This window comes from Indicator indicator, chromosome 11 (assembly GCF_027791375.1).
Source record: "Indicator indicator isolate 239-I01 chromosome 11, UM_Iind_1.1, whole genome shotgun sequence".
Classification (NCBI taxonomy): domain Eukaryota; kingdom Metazoa; phylum Chordata; class Aves; order Piciformes; family Indicatoridae; genus Indicator; species Indicator indicator.
The window spans coordinates 8,403,386-8,416,686 of record NC_072020.1 but is presented as its reverse complement, the minus strand read 5'-3'; the positions used below and the strand labels follow the sequence as shown (position 1 = coordinate 8,416,686).

At 38.8% G+C, this 13,301-nt stretch overlaps 1 protein-coding gene across 1 annotated transcript in view; it reads left to right on the top strand.

Annotated features, from left to right (window-relative positions):
• The first annotated feature begins 4,161 nt into the window (after window positions 1–4,161).
• The window catches only part of TOPAZ1 (testis and ovary specific TOPAZ 1), a 33,717-nt gene continuing 24,577 nt past the window's right edge, over window positions 4,162–13,301 (top strand). Inside the window, exons 1-3 of the mRNA XM_054385064.1 lie at window positions 4,162–5,158; window positions 6,578–9,059; window positions 12,926–12,993. Of these exons, the coding sequence (XP_054241039.1) occupies window positions 4,162–5,158; window positions 6,578–9,059; window positions 12,926–12,993 (3,547 nt within the window). The remainder of the gene's footprint in view (window positions 5,159–6,577; window positions 9,060–12,925; window positions 12,994–13,301) is intronic.

Sequence of the window (13,301 nt, the reverse complement as noted above, 5' to 3'; positions counted from 1 at the left end):
ACAGAAACTGAAGGAGCACAAAATGTACATTGATTCCACACAATCAATAATTTTGATTTTCATGCTGTCACAATTCAGTAGTAAATTAGGAATCAGAGGATCTACCAAGAAATGCCAGATGGTTCATTATGAAATACACCAGCTGTCCTTTTTCCTCCATCTCACTTTAAACTGATGGAAAATGAAGTTACTTTAATCTACCCTGTACATCTCTACAATAAAAACAAATGAGAAAACAAATGTTGAAATATCCAGCTACTCACTGGATTCGACTAGCTTGTATCATGATGCCATGTGGTGTGATCCATCAGCTACTTCACAAAACAGATGACATATTCCCACTGAGGTAATTCTGCTCTCAACACTGTTTTGGCCCTTGTCTACCAGAGCTCATAGTATCAGGGTAGACAGGCACAGAAACAGCTGTTAGTATAAAATGGATCAATACCTATACCTGCCCAGGACATGAGTTTGATGTGCACGTTGTACCTGAACAAGCACAGTTAGCATGATTCTCACAAGATGTCATGTCTAAGAAGTGATTCCTGCACTAAGTGTCTGGGAAGGGAAAACAAACGCAATTTTAATGGGATATATGTGACCAGCTTTACACAAAATTTCCAGTTCAACAGATTAGCAATGCACCTGACTTGTAAAACAGCCATCTATTGGAACGAAAGGCAAGGAGTAAAGAAGTTACTTAAAAATCCTATCTATGTTTACTGCGTTTGGGTGCTACCTCTGCAAAATCAATAGCTCAGAACTGCTAGTAGATAAACACTTGGGGTTATAAAAGGATATTTTCTTAAACATACTAGACTAAAACTTTCCTGTTTCATTTTAGTTATATTACCTAAGAGATTAATCTGGCACATTTTAAGAATGTAACAGACTACGCATGTTGTTCAGATCTCAGTCTCAGCACGACTGAGCTCCTTCCACTAAGGTTTGCTAGAGTTAACAAATCTATCCCTCAGCCAAGCAGAAAAGTATAATCAGTTAGAAGTGATCCAGGGGGATATTTTCCACATTGACTCACAAATAAAATCTCAAATAATTTTCAAGTTAATTCTTTTCAGTTCCCTACGTAAAAAAGACAACTTAATTCCTATTGCTAGGTGAGTGTATTCACAAAGTCTAAAATACAATCCAGTAAAAAATGTATATGATTTGCTCACCTATGTAGCTGGTTCATGCATTTATAAATTTCAATCCTTCAAAAACTTTTGGAAGGTTACTCAAATGTATCATAGTTAGAACTGCAACCACAATTTTTCCACAATAGTAATGTAAACTGCATTAGTTGGGGGGCTAAGTGCACACACTTCTCTGAAGAAAAGCAGTAACTTCATGGACTTCAGATAAACGGAGTCACATGAGTTCTTTCTGCCCTTTTGGAAATTTCCAGACATATCTGAGTATCCTGGTTATGCAGGAAAAAATATTTTTAAGGCACCAGGGTTACCTTCTTACTTTCAGACACTTGGTACCTCATATTTCTATGACTAAGTATCTACAATGAACAAGAAACCAGTTAAACAAAGCCAACAGATGAGCAAATGTTGAATTAGTTCTAAAATTTAGGTATAGCATTGAGATACAGGACTTTTTAAATATGTTTCTATAAAGCTATCTCCACTTTAATAATCTACCATTTTAATAACACAATTTCTTTAAATAATACTAAAATCCTCTTTTTCTTTCAAGCATTTTAAAAAGATGGTTAATCTGATCCACTTTGCAAGACAATGTTTATACTACCTCTTTTTACCAGTATTGTAAATTGAATGCAGTCTGGTTTTTAACATAATCCACAGCTGCTTCAAAATATCCTTTTTGAGGCTCTAGCCCTTTTTTCAAAGGACTTTCATGAAGAATGTCTTTAATTAGTACCCATTTCAAGTACACTTTTTATTCATTTCATAAAAATCTGAAGTGACAAGTTCTCATCATTGTAAATAACTGACTAAATACTCAAATCTTAAAAATTATACTGGAGATAATTCATATGTCATTCTTCTAGTTTTTCTTTACTATTGCTTTACTATCTGCTTTCTTGTTTTGCTATCAAACTTAAAAGACTATGCTACACACTGCAGAGGGTTATATTTGAACTGGAGAAGGTTAGATTTTGCCAGAGCTGAATGTTTTATATAATACTAGCCTTGCAGAACACTGATGATGATAAATGCTGCATAGCAAATTCCCTTTTATTGGGTCTTTTCTGTCCCAAGGACCTGAAGCACAATACTGAATTGGGGAAGAAACTGCCTAACAAATCTCTTTCTTTTTTGATTAGCTTTAGTTAGCCACTCAATGGCTTTTTTGTTGTACTTAAGCGTGTGCATGCAACCGAAGATGATAAGCAAAATAAAGTTGACAGCTCAGCTTGCCTGTTCTTTCCTAATCTATGGAGAGCTTTTGCCAAAAATCCACTGTTCTCTGTCTTTATTTGGAGAGTGATGTATTATCTTTAACAGAAGATCAAGAAACAGAGGTAAGAGTAACATGAGCTGAAATCACATAGTAAGCCAATGTCAGTTGGTACAAAAATGCTTTTACACTTCAACTACTCTTTTGCATCCATAGTTCTGCACTTCTAGAAAGGTTTTATTTCTGTGCACATCTCAAACTAAGACACATGAAGTGTGAAAACACTGCCAAGCTTGAAGCCCTGGTGGAATGAACTTGTGAGTAAGGCACTTGGATCCCTCCGCAATCACCTGTGAACAGCAAAGGGCTGCTCTTAAGACACAGTGATTTATCAGCCTCGTAATTTTGCCGATCACACTGTTGGCATTAAAGTATCCTAATTAAGTTTAAGAATTTATGATTTTCACAGTGCTTGTCACTTAGATTCACTCTTTGTACAACATTGGTTTTGTAAGCTAATCCCTTCACGTTTACCCCTCCCTGCAGACAATGGTCCTGAGCCTTTGGTGTCGTAATTTTGAAATTATAATCACATCTAAAGCCCTAACATCAACTTTGGCTGCTTTCAGACTATATAGCCTAGGTATTTGAGCTATTTTTTTTTCCTAACTTCAATTCTGAGAAACTGTTATTTGAAATGCAAAGGTTACATAACCTATAGTTATGGAAACAGAAGCAGTGCCTCTCAGATTTGGGGAGCTTCCAAAGTGCTGTGGACAGATGAGGTCATGCTGCTTCACTTGAACACGTGAAGGAACGAGCGAACCTGGCAGTATGTTTTTTTTTTTTCCCACCCCTCTCTCAGCTCTGTGTGACTTCAACGCTTGCCGCCATTTGGCATTTCCCAGGGTTTGGTAGTTCCACACAGGACCGCGGTACCTCGGGCCACCCCTGAACGCAGGGGTATAACTGGGCCTGGCGCCACCTGGCCTCCCAACCGCTGCGGCACGGGGCTTCGGGCAACGAGGGAGCGGCACGAAGGCTTCCCCGCCGAGCTCTGCCGCCCACAGCAGCAGCGTTTGCCACTCTCGTGCTCGCTTTATACCACGAAGACGGCACCGTTGACCCAGAAAGAGTGCGAGAACAGCGAGAAAACGAGATCTCTACGCCTGCCTCTGGCTGCCAGCAAGAGACCATAAAAAGCTCCCTTTTCCTTCGGCCCGCCTCGCTGCCTCCCTCACGCCACTTCCCTCACGCGCTTTCCGCCGGCCGCCATTAGCCAGCTCGGGGGACGCCTGCTCCTGCCTGCTCGGCGCGTGCAGACGGCACTGGCGAGGCTTAGACGAAGCGTTGAGGGACGAGTCGGTGAATAACAGACGAGGCAAAGGGAGAGGGAGGCTGTTCCGGGGGTGGCTTGGGAGGCTGGGGTCCGTTGAGGTCGCGGGGGTAGCGCCAGAGGCTGTGTGGCATGGGCGGCCCGGGAGCAGTCTTTGAGGCGGGGGAGGTGCGGGGCTGCTTCCTCCTCCCCCGTCAACCGTGAGGAGCAGCTGCTGGCTGGGAGGACGGTGGTGAGGGCTCGCTGGTGGGCCTGGACTTGCCCTAGACGGCCTGGGTTTTGTTTCTATTAGGCTGAGCTCCTCAGGGGTAACCCCTGAGGCAGTAGCCCGAGGGAGGTTATAATCGCTTCCTGGTTAGGCCTCTGCCCGCCGGCTAGCTGGGTGGGATGCAGCTGAAAGTACGAATGATGAATGAATGTTGTGGGTTTGTTGCTGTCTCTAGGCTCCTGTGATGCCGCAGTTAAGGTCAGGGAAGGTGGTAACTGGCAGCGAGGTGAAGTCATCTGCCTGGATGGTCACCAGCCCAGGCTCTCTGACTGCTGGGCTAGAACACGATGTAGTAAAAAAGCATGGAGTCAAGAAGAGTCCTCACCTGGCACCAAAGAGAAAACCTCAGCAGCCTTTTTTATCATGTCTGCAACCTGCCATACTCTCCAGCATTTCGTGTGAGCAATGTGCTTCACTTCCACCCATGCAGAAGGAGCAAGGTGAGAGTAGCCAGAGACCCCCAGGTAAAAAAAAAGGGGGGAAACAACGCAAGAGAACTGCCAGAAGCAACGAGGGTGTAGCTCTGCCAATTTCAGACACTACTGTACCTGAAGATTTGCAGGCAGAGACCATGGCTGCAGTAGCATGCTGGGAAGAGCCTGTAATGAGGGACACGGGACAAGGTGAACAGCTGTTTTTCTCAGGAACTACTTTGCAAAATAAATTCTCAGCAGAGATTGAAAGGAAAGAACTTACCTCAGAAGGACTGAATCTCTCAAGTCTCCAAGAGAGTTCAGAGAGCTCTGGAAATACAGAAATAAAATTACAAATGTCATCCTCAGAGGAGGAACTTGAGAGCACAGAGAGCCATGGCATTTCCTGTTTGCCAGAACCAGAGGTGCTGCAGCAACCCAGAAAAGGTACTGAAATGAAAAGCACTGACTCGATACTGAATTTGGAGACGTGGGAATCTTTGTCCAAACCAAAACATCCAGAATTGGTAGATGTGCCAGAGAAGTTGGATGGATGTTCCTTAATTGGATTGAGGAAACCAGGGACACAGAAGAAAAGAAAGAGATGCTTGAGCAAGAAAGGCTCCTGGGACAGGAGCAAATCTGCCTTGCTACAGGGTCTAAGTGTCCAAGAACAAACAGCTAGAGGAAAGATGCACGAGTATTACATGAGAGAAGAGCAGCAGAGCTCCAACCCTCAGAAAGGATCAGACAGCCTGGGAGAAAGTGGTGAGTGCTTGTGCCCCGTTGTGGGTTGTGATGCACAGTTTGGGCTCCCAGGACAAGAAACTGGTGATGAAATAAGACCTCTGTTAAAAAGTGGAAAAAACGGGAGGTAATTTTACTTTTGTAGACGTATCTCTGTGAAACAAAGTAATGAGGGCAGAAAAAAGTGGCCTGTGTGCTACCTCAAATTGACTCTTGATGTGTGGCTGCTAGCTTAAGAAATGTGCAGATAAGAACTAGAACTGTTTTACAGTTCTGTGAATACTAGTCTTAGAAGAAGACAGAGTTTTAGGTAGAGAAAATACTTTTCTTGAAGGAGGAAAACAGTTCTTTAGCACAGAGGAGAGAAGACCAGATACCCTTTTGGGGGGCACAGGGAGAGGAAAAAAATGTTTTTTTTCCTCAAAAGCAGTCAGTTCATTTATGCATAGAAGGTCCTACACAAGAGATACTAAATTCTTAATCTATATATTATTTGAATTTTTTTTTTAATATGTATCGCAGTACCTTGTTTTAGTGCTCACCTTTATAGGATGCTGGGTTTTGTTTTGAGAACTTTTTGGTTTTTAGTTGCTATTCTCTGCAAAATCTTAAAAAATAAACAATGATTGTATTTTGATGTTTTAGAGAGTGTTGTATCAAATTGGAACTATTTTTGAAAGGGATTTTTAAAAGTTTCTTCACAATAATTATCTAAAAGACATTCTTTATACTTTTGAAGTGGGTACATTCAAATGACAAATATTTGCTGTAGATTATTATTAAAGTCTAGAAACCATATTCTGAAAAACTGAGATAGTAGAATTGTCTCTTACTTTGAAAACTAAATTCTAAAAATCCCAACATACTGCTAGTACATTCTTGAGTCCATTCTTCAGACAAATTTTCAGATGTACAATTTTTACATAATCTCTATTTGGTTTTAATTAAAAAGTAGTACTTTATAAAGATGAAAGTGCTGCAGTTTTCCTGAATCTTGAACGGTCTACTGCATCTGGTTGTATAATATATCTGAAATAAACTGCTATATTACGAACAAGCTTTCCTATTACAGAGAACTAACTGTGTAAACAAAAGATTTTAAGGCTGAGTGTATGAACAGCATCTGCATTTTCTTGCCAGACTTGATGTAGTTTGGTTTCCACCTATGTTTTAAATACGCAGCTTCCAATGTCCTTGCTATACTTTAAGATTCTGTTCATCTTTGTGTTTGTTTCTGAAGACAAAACATCATTTCTTACTGTAAGTCTGCTAATAGTGCTGAAACTGATAAATCTTTCCAGAAACGTTTTAACCTTATACAGTACCTTGTTCTTTAGGAGCCTTGAATATTTTTTTATTTGTTCACTGTGTAAAATATTGCAGTAGGGTAGTCTTCTTCCCTGAGCACATTTTAATGACACTTCTTTGGTTTTCAATCAGCAAAGGGAAAAGTGAAAGCAGTTGAGCAAGGCTTTGGTACACACGCTGTGAAGAAGCTTAAGACAAATCGAAACACATCAGAAGATTCCAAAGGAAAGGAACATCACTACTCCAAATCTTCTCCAGTTGCTACTTTAGGTGAGACTCAAAGCAAAAACTTTTTATGTCATCCTATAAGAAGAAAGTGTGATGTACAGTATGAAAAAACAAATCCCAGAACTGATCAGATCAAGTGCTTGCGAAGTTGTAGTGGAACTATAGCTGAAAAAGTGAGAAATATATCTGCAAAATGTGATGCTGAATGTTGCAGAAGTGCCCTAAACCATTGTAAAAGTTTGCTCTGTGCAACAGATAAGAATCCATTTGTGAGATTAGAGGCTTGTAGTTACATCAATACGTTTGTGAAATCTTCATCTAGTGGGACTACCAGCAGTTACAATTTAGGTGAATTCTTCCATGCAACCCAGGATAAAAGAAAACACGTTTTCTGTGATGGTACTCTAGAGCAGAGTGATGTGAATTGCAGCACTAGTAAAATCCAAAATGAGAGATCACCTGTAAAAGGTGGTTTATTCTTTAATAGAGAAAAACATCGAAACAAAGAAAGGTGTTTTTCATGCTGTCAGAGTGAAAGCAGTAATAGTTTATGGCGAAAAAAGCAGAATGTTGGTAGAAAGCATAGAAAAAATACGAAAATCACTGAGAAATCAACAATGCAGAATATTTTCACAGGTGTGGTTAATGAATGCAGCGAGTGTGAATTACAAACAGAAGCAAGAGTTGCCATGTCAAGCTCCTTTACAGTTTCAGGATTAAATCATATAGAAGTTACTCAGTCAGCTTCATGTGGTCATACATCAGATCTTCATACAGGAAAGAAAACTCCTGACACGCAAAAGAGAGCAATCTGGAAAAAGAGTGACACTGAAATACTTGCATTTGAAGGTGAGTGTAAGAAGACGTCTGAGCTCCCTGTAATGGCAAAAGGAGAAAATTCAAACCATGTAGCACATCATTCTGCTGCCTTGGATAGCCTGGGAGTGCTAGCTCAGGTTCCTGATGTTTCTAATTCTCACAAAAGCAGGCCATATGAAAAAGTGAAGAAAGATAATAAGAAATCACAGCTATTGACCTGTCAAAGAGTGGTACCTATGACTGGTAAAAATGTTTGGCCTTTAGAATCTTGTGCCAGGACTTCTGAATGGGTTCATAAAAAACACAGGCCTATCTCAGAAAGAAAAAGACTTTTAAGGGCTGACTTTGAAGAATCCTCTGATGAAAGCAGTGTTAAAGCTGTAGGCAAGAGTCCTGTGACTGGGCAGTTAGGACACTTGGATTTGTATACGTCATCAGCAGAAATTAACAAAGAATCTACATGTCAAATAACAGATGCAAATAGTGAATGTCTGACTTCGCTGGAAACATCAGAATACTCTCCCATGGATATTTATGAGACTTCAAGAATGAGCCATGAAAATACAGAATCACTGGTTAATATGGATAAAAGTGCTGTGGCTTTTAACCAGGATGATGAGCAAGATGTTAAGGCAACCTTGAATTTTACAGCAAAACAAAACAAACAAAAAAAAGGAGATGTAGCAAAAAGAAGCCTGTCTGTGACAGTCCAGGTCGATACATCTAGAGGTAACACAAACAGAATAAACTTCAGCCATAAAGTATCAGTAATGAATCAGACATGCTCTGATTTAAATTCAATGAAAGTATTAAACACTGGGAAACTGACAAAATTTAAAATTCCTTTATGCAGAAACAAACCTAAATCCAGGAAACTGGAATCTGGCCATTCATTTGAAAGAGAAACATGTAGCCCACTAGAGGTCCTTGACAGCTCTAGTGTTTCAAGAAGGCAGGAAACAGATGAGACTTTTTTAGTAAATGCCAATGAGCAGCCTCTTCCTGTTGTGAGTCATGCTACATCTCCAGCTTCCATGAAGCAAAATGCAGATGAGATCAATAGTAAGGACTTTAAGCATGATGATTCTGAAAACCTCTGCTCTGAAAACCTTTCAAATGAGATGTCTGCATTGCATGAACGTTTTTCTTCATATCCACATTCTTTTCTTGACAGACCACTAGAGCCTTCTGTGCTTGATTTTCATGTTACTGAACATGTACTAAAACCTAGTTTTCCTGATGATTCTTGGAATGCAGTTGACCACCCTATTGCATTAGAAATAAATAGTGATAGCAAATCAAGAGGCAATCTTCCACAACACAAAAGTCAAATTTTTCCAGATATCCTTGAAGCTTACAAAAAAGATGTCCTTGTTATTGATGTGATTCAGGATGACCCTGACCTTTTTGGAACCAAAAATGAAAAGGAGATTTCACTTGTAGACTCTGAAAATTGTCCTCTGGAGGCAGCCTATACTAGCATCTGCATTAAAGGTGAAAAGCAGGATCTTACGCCTGAGTATCCTGTTATCTCAGAAAATAGACATTCAGTAGGTGATCATTTTAGGTATGCATATCATTCTTTTTATTATAATAATCCTAAGTAGTCTCCTATTGGTATACTTTGGTTGTAGTGGTCAGGCTTCCTTACAAAATTTCACTAATTTGGAAGTTGATTTTAAGTGTAAAAATTTGATTGAATATGACAGTATTCAATGCAGTATGTAAGTAAATTAATTTGTTCTTAATAAGAACTAGAATAAACTCTGAACTGAAGGAAAATGTATCCTAAGGAATTGGTTTAGATCGAGTGAAGTGAAACACGAAAGTACTTATAAACAAAGATAATGACAAGTAATTTCCTTAATAAATAACATAGTATTTTAAATATCTGACTTGAAATAGCAGGAGGATAGTTTTTTAATTGTAAAGTGGTATAATACTTAGAAATATTTTTTACTTTCTAAATGTAGCTTATTCTTTTGCTGGCTCTGTATCACTACAGTAGCATCCCGTTCTGCCATTCTCCTTCCCTGCTTTTCTCCTACCCCTACACATGAATAGTTTTTGGATCTGTAATTTGACTAACACATTATGGATGTTTATGGTCCTGCATCTTCATTCAGCAAGTTCCTGATGTAAATTATTAGACATTGATATTTGTATTCTGAGATGGTAATGAAAGTCACTGAAGGAGGAAGAGAAGATTAAAATAGAAAGAAACTTTCCTAAAAGGGATAGTAGTCCTTCATGGGATGAACTTACCAACTGTCTAGTCTGTTTTCTCACTAAGCTTTGATACTTCTGTTTGATAAACGAGTTTTAAGATTACGTTTTTCATTATTTAGAATTAATAGAATACAACTTCTTCCAAAACAAACCTCTGACAATCAAGGCAAGTCTTTAGTAGGAGCTTCCAACTTCTTAAGAAGCAGCCAGGATGTATCATAGTAAATTAGAATGAGTATTCATTTTGTGTACAGTGTACATTACATACAGTTCAGACATGGTTTCCAACTGACTGTTGAGACAGCTGTTGCACAGAATAGAAAACAAGAACTTCTGAGCCCTTTTACACTCATATCTTAGTTATGTTCATCAAGTTTCCTATTTATAAAAATACTACCTGAACATTTTATTGGATCTTATTAGTACTTGGTAGGGAGGACAAGTATTCCCTTTAGTAAGTAATGACGACGAGTCAGAGTAACATCACAAGCATTAGATGGAAACTGAAATTACTTGAAGTCGCTGCAACTTTCTTCCTGGTATCTGCTGAATTTGCTTGCCATCAGTGAAGGAAAATAAAAATGTAAGGTTCTTATTTCTTAGAGTTTCTCCCTATTTTGGTTAAAGTAGCAGGCAAAATTGCCTATTTTGGCTTTTATCTTCCATAATTTGATGCAAAGATTACTAGACGGTGACTAATCATAGTTGGTAACTGCGAGGAACATGTTGGATTAACTGAGAATATTAAGGCAATAGACCTTACCATAGTTTTGTTAGGTAGCTTATGATGGCACCAGATAAGGGCCAGTTCATACTGTTGTTTTAAATTTTTGTTAGTAGTTACCAAATACAGCTGGGACATCAACTTTCTCTGTCCAAACAAAAAAAAAAGTGATTATGCTAGTAGTGTTACTTGATGTGTGGTGTTCTTCCAACTACAAATAGATCTAGCAGTTTGTCAAAATGTCAGTAACTAGAATAAAGCAATACTTTTTATTCAGGTTTCATTTCAAAACCAAAGCACTGAAACTGTGTGGATGTTGCAGGTTGATTAAATGATGAGTGTTCAGTGGTGACTATTGGCTGCTCTGGATGTGGAGTGTGGAGCGATTTTGTTTGACCTTTGAATTTAAACACCAGAATGTATTTAGCAAATGATGCTTCATCTTTGGCTGTTAGTGACCTTAAGAGGCTGAAGGATATATTTAGTTAGGAAAACTCAAGGATAATAATTTTTTGCATTCAGATAATGAGAGCATATGTCCTTCAAAAACAGAACACACTCTTCACAACAGTGATTGAAGGCCAGAATTCAAATAAACCTTGTTTGGTTTTATTTTTCATTTAAACAAACTAATGAAGCACACACCAACAAGAGGATACACATCTCTGACTTAAGATTTCTTAACTACTGTAATGTGTGCATGTGACAGAGATGATGTCTCTGAACAATTAAGTAGGATAAGCAGGTCCTGTCTCTTAATTCAGGAAGATTCAGAAAAGGCTCTGTGCATGTACAGAATGTTTCGGTTCAATCACCATGCTTTGACCTTTAGGACAGGTTATTTCTCTGGTGGTGGCATGTTCAGAAGAGAAAGTGAGTGCTGGTCACTACCCCTAGGTGACTCCCAACAGGGCAGGTTTTTGAATCAATCGTCTGAAATATTTCTTTCCTTTCATGTAGGAAATACAGACACTTAACTCTTGAGTGGCATGCAGTATTACACATAACTAGTAAGTTCAGTGGATACCTTTGAAAGAACATCAGCAGCCATTCTTGCTTTTAAGAGACTTCTGCATTTTACTGTTTTCTTTTTGAATAAAAGTTGAATCCATTTTTCATGTGCAAAATAGCAAACTGAATACTAGTTTGTGTAACTTGTGCTGTAAAGTGAGATTTCTTTAAGCTTAGCAGCAGCATGCAAGGGCATCCCACATTCTAACATAGTTTAGTGTGTCTCCATTTCTAGATCTCTAAAATGCATTGAGTACTTTGGTTCTGTCAGTGCTTCTAGATTTGTCAAGCTGGTGAGCACATGCCAAGTATTGTAATAAATAGTTTTCAGTACGTGTTTTAGGCACTTTCTTTACAAGAAATTATAAAGTGCTTCTGTAACTATTTCACACTATGCTGTTAGCAGAATATGGTAAAGATTTGGAAGTGTCTTTTAACCTGAACATGAAGATTTCAGTTTCTTCATGCTGTTAAAAGATTTTCAGTTTGAAGCAATGTTTATGACGATGACAGCTCTCTTGAACTCTCTGCGCTGCAATTTTACAAAGAAGGAAGTCAATTGTTGCAGGCAAAACCACTCATACTTTACATTTCAAATTAAATGTGAGAGAGGAAATAAGCCTACAGAGAGCCTGCCTCTAATAAAAATCCCTCACATCTCTGCAAACTAGTTGTAACTTCTTACATTCAGAAGCAGAGTTTATCTTGTGTATACACATAGCTATCTGTGCCTGAATATTTGTATACTTCCAAGTTAGGCATGCTGGAGAATGTTCTCATTTCCACTAGGCTGTTGCAAATTTTCATTGCTCCATTTTGTTATGCAGCTTCCTGTCATTATACCAGGTGTCATTCACCTGGCATGAGCTTCCGAAATCTGTGATGATGACGTTTTTGGTTTACATTTGGTATACATTTGGTTTCCATTTGGTATACATTCTATGTATAATAATAAGGCTTTTTACCTTCTGAGGTTTTTGAAGGGGAAATACTCTTCCACCCCCCCTCCCAACTTACCTTTAAAATAGGTGAAGTATCTTCCCGTGAACAAATGTTTCTGTTGTTTTCATTGAGATTCATTGTTATACAGATTGTCTCAAATATAAAATTACTATAAATCACATTTTGTAGAAACTAATAAATTGGCTCATTAGAATGGTATTTCCGTGATTTGCTGTAGAGAAGGTTTCCTTTCTTGGTATTTTAGGCAAAGGTGAATAAGCTTTTACTGAATATTTTTGGATTTTAAATATCTTGGGTTTACATAACATTTAGCAGTATATCTGTAGGGACACACATAAGAAAGCCAAAAGAGAGATTTGAGAGCGGTGTTATAGTGGTGTGTTGTACATAAGGATTCTGTCCATAGCTAAAAGTATTGCTGAGAACTTTAATTTTGCATAGCTGGTTAGTTTAAGGCTGGTTTTATGCAAGATGGAACTCTTAAATACACTTTTTGTTTAAAACAGGCACATTGCCATTCAAGAGTCTGGAATGCTAAATGATACTGAAAATTCCTGTGATTGGGTGCTAAAAGGTAAGAGTTTTTGAAGGTTTTTTGAATGCATAATCAGTACAAAACACTGAAAGGCTGTGCTGCCATCCAACAGGATCTGGACAGGCTGGAGAGCTGGGCAAAGGTGAATCTCAAAAAGTTCAGTAAGGACAAGTGCAGAATCCTGCATCTGGGGAGGAACAATACCAGGCAGGAGTACGGTCTAGGGGTCATCTTGCTGGAAAGCACATCCACAGACAAAGACTTTGGAGTCCTAGTGGACAGCAAGTTATCAGTGGGACAGACAAAAGTTCTGTGAGGAGGAATAGGGAGGGAGCACACAGGCAATG